The 12,079-nt window shown below is 39.5% G+C and overlaps 1 protein-coding gene across 6 annotated transcripts in view; it reads left to right on the top strand.

The window, feature by feature from the left end:
- Nucleotides 1-12,079, top strand: part of nrxn2b (neurexin 2b) — a 743,906-nt gene that overhangs the window by 133,457 nt on the left and 598,370 nt on the right. For all 6 annotated transcript variants that reach the window (XM_032544413.1, XM_032544414.1, XM_032544412.1 and 3 more), the window contains exon 3: nt 6,087-6,107. In XM_032544413.1, coding sequence (XP_032400304.1) covers nt 6,087-6,107 — 21 coding nt within the window. The remainder of the gene's footprint in view (nt 1-6,086; nt 6,108-12,079) is intronic.

Here is a 12,079-nt window from a genome sequence, read left to right as displayed (position 1 = left end):
AAACTAGTTCCACAGATTTGAAGATGGACAGAGCCAGATAATCCATCACAGCAAACATGAGGCATTTTTTTTTTTTTTACACTTTCCTTCCTGTCAATCACCCACAGGAGGAACTGGAATGGAAATGATTAAGTTAATACCAGTCATGTGTCAAACTTTATTGTTCAACATCCATGTTACAATAAAGTTTGTAAGGTATATATGATATTTAGGTTGCCTTTGGTAAATGGAAGAGCAATTCAAGCTTGGTTTGACCTTTCAAGTCCTTTTCATTGCCGCTCTTCACAGAACAGATTGGGTTGTATAAGCTCATGTGTCTGATAACTCCCAAGCCCATATCGTTTTGAGCATCAACAAATTGTCTTCCTTTACTTTCTTTTTGCCTCTCCTCGCCCCTCACTCTGCCCAGTCAGCTCCTATTAGGCAAGCGATTATCTCTTGCTTAATTAGCCTATGTCTCATTTGAACTGTTGAAATGAGTTCTGTTTTGCTCTCCCCTGCTGAAACACATCATTCCTGTTTTAGAAGACTCAAATCGTTCTACTGCTATGCTGTTTTACAGCTCACCCTCCTCAAAACTGGCTTCATTTATTAGCTTGTAATTAAATTAATCAACCACCCTGACTCAGTTTTAAATAAAAATAATACTATTAGTATCTATTATCTAATTTTGCCCACTGCTAGCTTTGTTTATTTCTGTCTGACCTTGTCCTTGTTGATTCTTGTGCAAGGGCCCTGATATATGTCAACCATTACCTTTAGCCCGTCCTCTAACTTTAACTCTCAGCGGTGTGATGACATTGGCAAAAAAGGTGCTCCCCCATTCCTTTCTTTAAGTTATTACCTCTTTCCAACCTCCCTCTGATACCTGCTTTTGCTTTATGAGTCAGCACTGTGTGAGGTTTGTTAAGTCTGAAAGTACAGATATGCTACAGATGTCAATGATTTGTCTAGAAAGCACCCAAATCTGCCTAGGATTAGCAATCTTCTGAATTTGCAGGATATTAAAAATAGAAAATGATTTGATCTGTACCAAGAAACAGTGATAGACAGTCACCAAAGTTCATACCTTATCATGCTGTGTTAACAAATCCTTTACGCACTTCTTGATCTGCACCAAAAACGAATCACTTCTTCCTTGGCTCATGGGGTATACAGTACACAATATTTCCAAATTTTGCTTTAATACAGGGCATTTTAAAAACACCAGATATGGCAGTGATATCAGATATCAGTTTCTACTGCTCAGTGAAGAAAAAAACCTACACATCTGTTTAAGGGTGCATCGCTCTGACCTTTACCATTTAAACTCAGTTCTCTTGTTTAATGTTAGCTAGATAAATCAGTCAACATGTTTAAATTATTTTTTTATTAGAAAGCCTCACCTCTAGCTGCGCATTTGTCGGATGCAAGTTTTGTGTTTTGCTATCGAGATTTGGTGTGAAATCTGCAAAGGCCATGTCTTGTGGATTAATTTATCAGTCTGATAGAAAGTTCAGGACCAAGCTTCCCTCTGATTTGAATATAAAGAGGAAGGAAAAGTGTGTGTGTGTGTGTGTGTGTGTGTGTGTTCTCTCTACTTGTCTCTTTTATTTACTAATGCTGTCATTTCTTTTCCTCTGAGCCTCTCTGAAGTCATGTCAAATGGGCTTGGATGGAAAGGGCGTTTTCTATTCCCTCTTGCCCTTTTGAAATCTCAGTTTTCTGAGGGACACTCTGCTGGCTAAAATGACAGACTTTCAAAGTATTTCCAATGCAACTAGAGTGACTCACAAGTCAGGGGCCATGTAAAATAATGGTCTGCATTTGAAGTTTGGAATAAAAAGCTGACTCCAAAGCAATACACAGACATTTCAGACACTGTGCTTTATTATGTAGAATTGTATACACGCTAGGTATACCACAGAAAGCATTAGAGCCAGTATTGTTCACAGCACACACTCTTTGTTGCCTAAAAGCTAAAACTGTCCACATTGACTTGAACCCAGCGTTGTTTGGGTAATGCTAACCTGTGTGGCTTCACAGAAAATGTTGTACTCTGTGCTGCTCCAACATCCACTCAGGTGACTTATTTGCCTTATGCCACATTCAAGCTACAAAATATAGGATGGGAGAACTGCAGCCTGAAAACAGATGGCAACAGTAGCCAAGTGAACCACTTCATGGACATAAATCAACAGGTGTATATGCTTAGCAAATATTTCACTGTGTGCTAAAATGTTTGTTTATATGTTTTTTTCATATTTTTCTTTAAAAAAATATGTTGAATTCAAAATTTACATTGACTGTCATCCGGGTGCTATTTTAGCATTTAAGTTCATACATACGCAACAATACGTATATACAGTTCTAAACTGGTATTTTATTCATATCTTCACTATGATTACTCTGACACAACGGATGGACATTGCCGGAATAAAGCATGACGTCCGCCGTGTCTCTCATGTGCCTCATGTCCCTCCTTTCTCACTATCTCAATTCAGGATGGTTGTGATTGTTTTAAGGAGGTACAGACAAGCCAGAGTGTTTCGCTCTACCCCAGAATAGATAGGCGGTGTAGTCATACCATATACTCCATCGCTGACACAGAGCTGTTAAGGTCTGGCAGTGTGAGACTACTATAGAATAGATACCAGTACAGTTACTAGGTATATAACAAAATAACAGCACCACATCTGGTATCAAAGTAAAATACAATTTTACTGAATATCACTGAATATTTCTATTTTATACATTTTCCCTGCTATTACACATTAAAAATACAAATGCACCGTAATGTGTATTTCACAGTTTGTAGCTAGATCAAAAGATGTTGTAAATTTGAGTTGGAGCATGCGGGGGATTTGATGTGTGTGTGATTTGCAGGGGCTTCTTCAGCTGAGTGTAAGTGCCAGTGAGCGATGCAGTCATTTTCCTGCTGCCTGTGATGTTGAGCTTGAACTCCCTCTGTGATGACTTGCTGCTGTGCTTTAGCCCTTTATCTATAATGAGAAAATTATTCTGAGAATTACAGATGATGAATTTACAAAAGAAGTCAACAATTGGAATAGATTTTTTAGGATGCATATTGGTGGATTCTTTAAGGACACATCCCTTAATAACTGACTGAATATTTACTGACAGAATGGCTTTGAGAGTAGTTTATTGGTAGGTGTGTGTGTAACCATATCTTATATTGGTTATATTCAGTAAATATCTTTTAAATATAGTTCCTAAGTACTTTTTAAGCTTGCTGTTCATATTTCACGTTATAATTATGGTATAGCTGTTAGGCATATTTAGAACTGGTAATGTACCATGAGATATTTGCAATATTACTTTATGCCAATTCATGCTCTTTTTGTATCCAAGCAACAGCTAATTCTGGGGCTACCTTGGTGTGCAAAGAAATGGGAGGAAAGCGATGGAGAGGAGGTTGTTTTTCAATGCAGGCATGCTTTTTTCCCCTCTGTAAATCCTTTCGTTAGCTTGGTTAGGATTAGGTCTGAAAAGTCTCTCATTTGCCTCCAAAGCCTCAGGGATTCATTGGTGAAGAAATCCAGCATCTCCACTGCTTCCATCTGAATTTTACTTTGGTATTTATTTAATCTATTTTTATTGCAGCCCAAGTTTGATTTCTGCTCTCTTATCTGTCCTGTGACTGTCTCCTTGATTAATTTTACTTTTGTTGCTGGAGGTATTGCACACTAATTTAGAGATATAAAAGAAATGTCACATTTGACAGGCTGTCAATTTTAATGTTGGGTTTTTCTGCTTTTTAGCTTTTTAGATCCCTTTTAGTCTTTGGTTGGGATGAAAAGGTTAGAATAACAAATTTGTATTCCTCTTTTTATCCTAGTGCCCCATTTTTGCTGGGGAATTACACATATGTAGATCTGAGCGTTTTCTTCTGCATACATTCTCCACATTCCCATATGAATCACAAAGTACGTTGAAAAGACATGGATCCCAGTGGAGCTTAAAGCCTGGGGCTATATGGGATACCCCCTAATGGAAAGCTGCTATGGGATAAAAGTAATGGGTAGCAAAGACTACTGGAAACTATCAGTGGGATAAAAAGTACAAGCTTAGAGGGATGGGGTATATCCCAGTAAGTGTCTGACAGAAATCGTGTTTCTTCCCTAAGGCTTGATTTCATAACTATTCCCAGTGTGAAACAATGCTTGCTCAAGAGGAATATCTGTCAAGTAAGAGTAGACCTTGAAATGGTATAGATTTAATTAGTGGTGCCCACCATTACCTGTGTGTGCAGTGTCAAGAGATAAGGAATGTCTTCCTTCAAAAAAAAGTTCTTTATATCTGCCGTTTATGTGGTAACACAAAACCGTGTCTTGACATTTAAACCATTGTTGGTTTCCCCCTAACATGATATAAACAACAACCTCTGCTGTAGATCCAGCATTGTTTGCTTCAGCTTGGGAGGGAGAAAGGAAGATATGAGGGAGCACAATGAAAAAGGATGATGGACTATGATCTGAGATGAGACAGGAGGAAAGGCCGAGTCATGGCCAGTGATTATGTAGACAGCCACTACACACATCAGGCAAACACGATTCCCATGCTTAAGCTTGGCAAACGTTCTGTCATTCATAAATGACAGCCTTTCAAACAGTGTACTGGTATCCTTTCTGCTGGTTTGAATGCATCGGAACAATCTACACTTAGGGAGAGGTTTAATCTTTATACTTTTATGTTACTGTATACTTGTGACAATCACCTTGTTTCGTTGAACTCAGTTCAGGCACCAGCGATACATAGTGGGACCGTCCTTGAACTTAAGAAGTCCTGATGTCCTCGTTAAATGTCCTTTAGAGTTACTGTTGTATGATTGTGAAGCAAAATAAGAATGTTATATCCCCTAAAGTCATTATTTTATTAACCCTGTGGTTTCAGTTACACCATTAATTAAATTCAAGAAGCTCAATAATGGTAAGGAATTCATGAGCAGAGATATGATTGGGTCCATTCATCTCATGAACTGATACGTTCAATCAAGAGAATTCCTTTTCAAGAACTGTTCTGTGTTATTGGAAATCTGGTTGACTTGCTTACTTTTCAGCCACATTTGGCCCCCAATGGTGCATTTCAGATTTATAAATGGCAGCTGCTGTTATCATGAAATCTTAATGCTAAAAGCTTTCACTATGTTGGCTTCCCAACACATTTGACTTATATGGACTGTAGATGAAAAATAGATTTGCCCTTTTAGCTAAAAAATGTAGAATATTTTTCTCTTTACTTGACCTCCATAGTATTTCTTAAATTGTGTCCTGCTGTTGCACAAAATGCCTGCAGCTATTAATGCTCCGACTGAAATGCCGTACTCCATTAATTTATTGAACCAGCGCAGAGTAGAGTCACTTTTGAATGTTATTGACCATGCTACAACTTAATCAAGTTGTGGCCCATGAAGACCTAGACCCAGCAGCCATAGTACCAGATTAAAGTGCCAAGCTCTCCACCTGGATGCCATGCCAAGCTAGAGGCAGTTTTATATTTTGGGGTAGGGACTCATCTTCCAACATGGGGTTTAGAGTGGCAGGCGACTGTAGTTTTATTTTCCAGCATTAGTGATTGGCCTCCGCAGCTGTAGGGTAGCTTTTCTGATTCTGGGGTCCTGCTGTAGTCGGAACTCTAATACTCCAACTCACTGTATCATTAAGCCAGAGAAAAGTGTGTGTGAGTCGGTGTCTCTCAGCTGGGGATCCTCTTTGACTGAAGCGTCCTGTTCCCTGTGTGAGGTAGAGTGGTTACCGTATTAGACATTTCTTAAAGATAATAATATGGTGTTTAAAAAATTATATTACCATTTGCTGGCTTTCAAGAGAGTCACTAGAAGGAAAAAAACAAAACAGTGGATCAGATATTCCAGTGAGCAGACAGAATTGTTTTTTTTTTTGCTGTCAGATCTGAAGCCTCTTCGGCAGTCTTTATTTAGATTTTATCGTGTAAAGATTTAGTTTGAAGAAAAAATAAGACATTTATTTAAAGAGAAGTAAATTAAGTAAGTAATCTCATCTAATGAGTATGCTCTTTGTGTCTTTTCTCTCTCTTTTTCCTGCATTCCCTTTGGACCCTCCCTGAAGCTGAAGAGTATGCTGCCGAAGGTAAGACTGATGCTTTACTTCACGGGCCCTCTGATGGCTTTCCTTAATGCTGTCATGGATGCTGATGCTGGCTGCTTGTTAAGCCAGCAGGGGCATTGTCAGTTTGGACTGCGGTTATAAGTGACGTCCAGGGGGCCTAAATTACAGTGTCTGATCAAGACAAAAGTGACGAATGTGCAACCAAAAAAATTTGTTTTATCTCTTGTTTATTTTATCTTGTCTTTTTAAATTTGATTTTGTTTTACTGTGGTTTATCTCTGTGGACATAAGCATATGGTTGTTTATTTCACTTAGGAATATATCCATGGACTCAAAAAAAAACTTGGAAAACTTTGAGATAGCTTGGCAATCTTTAGTTTGTTTACTAGATAACATAGTTTTATAAAAGTTAACAAAACATGACATGGTGATTTTGAGATACTGTCTTCCTCCTCACTTCTATCTCGAACAAAGGTGAACGATGGCTGCCTGTGAGGGCCCCCGAGGGGCCTCATTAGCTCTAGGGCCAGGCAATGAACCAGTGCTGGATGTAGCTTTAGGGATGGATCAGCCTTGGCTTGTCTGTCTGCAGGCTGTTATCTGTCTCCACTTTGCAGTGTTTAGGAAGAGGTTCACTGGTTGACTGAGTAGGTTTCTCATTAAAATCGGACTCTCAGATAAGACAAAAGGCTGTTTTGAATCTTTGTGTTGAGTAGTGAACAGGTGTCTGGTATTGGTGCATGTTTTGGAGTTGCAGTTTGTCCTAGCTGAGTTTTAGGTGATGTATTACCTATCACATGGCCTGAGCCAACAGGGGAAATCCCTATGACAAACACCTTCTTGCTCCAGGTATTCTTTAAAGCTGAAAACTTGAATACTGCATTTACTTCTCAATCTTTATACCAAACATGAGTTGTTTATCAGTTGACATATTGGTACTACAAAGTCATAGTCATTTTGTTATCAGCTAACCCAGTGAACTTTATTTGAATTATGGTTTGTGCTCTGGATGTATTAAGTGTGAAGTTGTAGACTGTTTAAACCTGACTGTTTTGTTCTACATGAGAAACACAAGCCTCCTGTAATAACTGTGTGTGCGTGTGCGTGCGCGTGCGCGTGTGCGTGTGCGTGCGCGTGCGCTTGCAGTTGGTTCCAGGTCAGTACTGCTGACGATCTTGCTTGAAAGTGTCAGGGGGAAGGTATGGAAGTGGTGGCAATCCCACAATTCTGTCTGATTAAGACGTCTCTTTAGAACAATGTAGAGTGAGGTGAAGGGCAAAAAAAAAAGCTTTGTTAGGGAGAAAAAAATGGAGGTGGAGATTGAATATAAAAGGGTGGTAAAGATATGTGATTTTACACTGTGATAGACCCAAGGCAGGGTAGTCCTGGGGTCCTATGTGAACTTTCATCAGACCACATTAGTAAAACCTACAAATGTTTAGAGGTATAGTAAAAAAGTAGTGGACCAAATATTGTGGTTCTTTTGTGTCTGGGTATGCCAAGGAAATGTCACTAAGGGCATTGTAGTTCAGAACTTGCAGCGTTCGTGCTGATTTGATATACGGTATGTTCTGCAGATATTTCTTTGCACTGGGCAAGGCCATATGTGGTAACTTAATTATGTGGGCTCCCAGCAATTTGAAAGGGGAACACCTCCTTGTTGTTTTTTTGTTTTTTAAATAAGCATTTGATTTAATTTTGACTTAAAAACATACCCCGGGGTTTTGTGGAGATACTTATTAAAACTGAAAATTTGTCATGCAATTTAATTAAAAACAAGGAGTTGCCAGTTCCCAGTGTGTTGTGTATCAACAAGACAGCCCAATAGATTTATTTAATGGCTCGTTGTCTCTGATACTAAACCCTCAGAGTGCTACTGAACTCTTTCTCTTCTATTTTTAGGGTTTTACTGGGAACGTATTTGGTCTAATTAGTGTTGGAGAGCAAGCGGTCAAAGGTTGGTTGAGATTAATGATGCACAAAGACGTTGAAAGCCCCGGGGAGGCCGATGCCCCTGGAAAGCGGTCGGTGGCCCTCGCTCTTGCACTGTGGGGCGATTGATGATCTGCCTGCGACACTGACCTGTTTTTACGGGCAAGCCAGCCACTCATTGCCATCTGTGTACTGATAGCCAAGCATGTCCTCTCCCCGGAGGACTGCATGTGTGATGTATAGTTTCATATTGTAAGCACATGTCTACCTCATTGCCTGGTGCAGTGGTCTTTCTGTAGAGGCTAATAAAGAAATGACCCTAAAGCTAAAGGCAGTGGAAGCTGAGAGGTCGAATGAATGGACCATTTGCAAGGCATTGAACACCTCACTGAACCAAGTGCTAAGAGTAGTTGACAAAGAGAATGTAGTGGTATGGATGATTTTTTTTGGTTTTGAACGTACTATGTAAATGTGAAACTGAGAATTTCAGTTTTCAGTGTGGTCAGCTTGCTAGCCAATGTGAGAAATGTTTTCCATAAAAGAAAAACTGAAAAGACCAATACATTAGCGAGGCAGTAAAAATGCATGCTGTTCAATCAGATGCTAGAGGATAGCCATTTTTAATTTCCCTCAAACTGATCCGGTCTGCCTGACCATGATTATGACCGTAAATATGTCCAAGAGAAAAACGGCTCATATACAGTTGGACGGTAACAGATCAAATCTAACCCTGGTCAGTGTGGCTGGCCTCTGAGACTGGCTGATAGATTTTGTGACCTGGTGCTTTGTTTGGCTGAGGGATGTTCTGAGCTGCCCATGCTGATCTTAATCAATCTGATCAAGGCTAATGATCTTTTATGTCTGAGCCACACAGATCTCCAACTTAATCTCACCCTTCGGGGATGTCAATAACAATTTTTTCTTTTCCCCAGCATAAAAAACGGAGTTTGATGTTGGCTAGAGATACAGGATTATAGATTTGTGTAGGGCCTGTAGTAATAGAAAATTACTTTGGATCATCCAAACCAGATTATGGATTTTGTTCTTATTTGCTGAGGAGAAATAAAACAAAATCATAGACTAAAAACTTGTGCCTCTTTCAAAGCAGCAGCAGAAGAAGTAAACAGAGTTAAGCAAATATTAAATGTGCTGATGTCATTATGGTATTAACCTAGATTTTGGAACAAACAAATTCCAACTGCTGTTGTTATTTTGAATACCTTTGGCTAAAAGGCTGACCACCTGGTTTTGATCTTGCCAAAAACGATGAATTGCAAAAGCAATTGAGAATGATAGGCATTTATTTATATAACGGCTTAGCATAACAACAACGTAATTTGTTCATACTTTCCAATCAATAAAGCTTAACTGTGCGTTTTTCAGTGAACGCACAACAGATATGCAGTGTTCAAACAAAGCAATCGATTGTGGAAGATTGCTGCCTAGCTTTTTACTCACAAGTACTTGAAAAGAAAAGAATAGGCTGAAAATAAAACAAAACAAACACACATGCACAAAGTAACCTCATTGGAAGGGGAAAGGACCAAGGAGTGGAAGGGTAGAACAGAGCTGAATGGTGTCTTTCTTCAGCTCTGAAATTGCTCAAGAGCCTTTGGACAGTAGGATGCCTTGATGTTGCCTCTGCCTGTCCAGCCTCTGCCAGATGTTGCAGTGAGATTAAACCTCCTCAGGTCCTGGAGGAGCCAAAGTCCAGCCATGCCTGTTCTCACAAGACGTTAATTTCACCCCACACAGCTCACACTCTTTTCTCTCTTCCTATTTTTCTCCTTTGTGATAACAAAGTCTAACGGGATGGAGTGGGCGTCCAGATGCTTCAGTGTCAACATGCGTGGCCACAGGCGATACTGTTTGCTATGATGGAGAGAGAAATGGATTGGACAATGCAAGGCCTGGAGGGGTGTGTGTGCGTGTGTGTGTGTGTGTGGTGAAGCTTTGTCAAGTTAATTAGATTATTCTGTGTGATCTTTTTGATTCAAGCACCTTGGAATAGGAATTCACGAGTATATGTTTAGAACTGACAGACCAACACCAGTGTTTTTAGCATACATTAAATTATGTAGAACTTCCTTTTGAAACCGACCCGCATTAGTTGAATGTATTCTCTCTCTACCTATAACACACAAGTCGTAACTTCAGCTCTTCGACTGTATTATAATGACATTGTATTACAATGAGCTTTGGGAGGGTACTCAAGGCTTCCTTCAAAGTACTCCTTTCTCCTGTGTGCTAAAATTAAAATTTGTTGTGCACCTCTGTGCCTATGTTGCTTTTTGAAATAGTAAAAAATAAATAAAAGAAAAAATAGATAAAGTCTTTTAAGCATTTCCCAGTGGACGCTGGGGTTATGGGGTATTTGGAGTTTATATTGCCTCATCGCTCGTTTGGTTGTCTTCACCAACTAATATATGCCCGGTCAGGGATACAGTCTTAATAATCCTCCTCTCTTTTTGATACCTCTACATCTTTCACTCTGTGGTTTCCCTCTTCCTTTCCCCTTAACGCCACACCTATCCCTAGCTTTTATTCTGTCTCATAAATCTCTGGTTTTGTCTTCTTGCCGCATATATGTACTCTCGACATCTCTTTCTTCCTTTCCTTCTGTCAATCCTCTTTTTTTTATTTGCTCTCTTCATCTCGGTCACCTCTTCTGGTAGATAAACTTATAGTTTGTAGCTAAGAGGCTTATTGCAAGATGCCTCTATAGGAAGCTGTGAAATGCAGCTTTACTGGGTTATTGAAGGCTAGAGAGACTGGAGAGGTTTATTTACTGGTGCCCACATAATGTATTTAACGCTGTGATATTTAGATTATAACTTATATTACAGTTATGAAATGTAAATGAATAGGAAGACATGAATTTGCCCACATTAAATAATATATTCAAAGGCAACACTTCAAGACTCCTGTTTTTAGCATCCATTATAGGTTTTAATAAGGTTTTGACCTTGTTCTTTTGGAGGCTCTTAATGTTTAACACTATCATAAGAGATCATAGTAACTAATGTACAAAGTAGATTAACCTACGAGGGCTACGCTGGCTGTGGTGTCAAAGTGCACTTTAAGATTGGATTAACAGGGGAAGGTGGGTAATATGATTATTACCCGAGCACCTCATTAATTTCTGCACACTGTGCTGTTAAAGATACTGGCCAGTGAAGTAAACGAAACATGTAAAAATATACAAAGAAAATAAATAATATAAACCTCAGTTAAAGTAGAGCTGTCTGAACTGACAAGATTGTTGCCACTCTATTTAAACTGGAGCCATAATGCCAGACAAACTTGTTTTCTATGATTGTCTCAACTCTGGGCCTATTGGAACTTGTCTTTGCTTTGCAGCCATATTGATGATCTGGCTGCAATTGATGACAACGATCTTTTAACGCTCGGCCATGTGCATCGTCAGAGAACTAATCCGTTCTAAACAGAGCTACAACTCATTTCAATGAACACATGCAAAAACAGACACCAAAACAGGGCATAAGCTGAGGCTCATGTCAGGATAGGTTTTGTCATGTACTCGGTATGGCACGCTTTAGTACATATTTATAATGTGTGAGTGTGTGTGTAAACTGGTTTGCTGGGTATATACTGGATGGATTTTCCCCCTGACACCCACTGTCACTTTCATAACCAGATTTGTTCATGTATCAAGTCAAGAGTCACTGCTTGATTCTTTTTTTTTTTTTCTCCAAAACTTTCCATTGTTTGCAGAGTGTTTAAGCAATCCTTTTGTGTACCTGCAGCCTTCTTTCAAATTAAATGATGCCATGAAATGCCACTGACTGCAAAGCTAAGAGTCCATGCTGGCCTGGTGACACTGTGCGAGATTGCATTTGGACAGAACCCGACGAAAAGTCCATCCCCTGCCTGTCCCCCAGCCGACAGCCAGTTCTAAGAAAATGAAAGCACTTCCCCACTCTCCCTCACTTCCATACGGCTGCTAAGCCAAAAGGTTGAGAAAAGTGGTTACTGCCACTGTCTTTCTCATAGGTGTGTGCTTGTGTTGTTTGTGTGTAAAGGTGTTCCTCACAACAAAG

Source organism: Etheostoma spectabile, chromosome 19 (assembly GCF_008692095.1).
Source record: "Etheostoma spectabile isolate EspeVRDwgs_2016 chromosome 19, UIUC_Espe_1.0, whole genome shotgun sequence".
Lineage (NCBI taxonomy): Eukaryota > Metazoa > Chordata > Actinopteri > Perciformes > Percidae > Etheostoma > Etheostoma spectabile.
The sequence above is the reverse complement of the archived record's forward strand: the minus strand, read 5'-3'. Positions and strand labels throughout refer to the sequence as shown.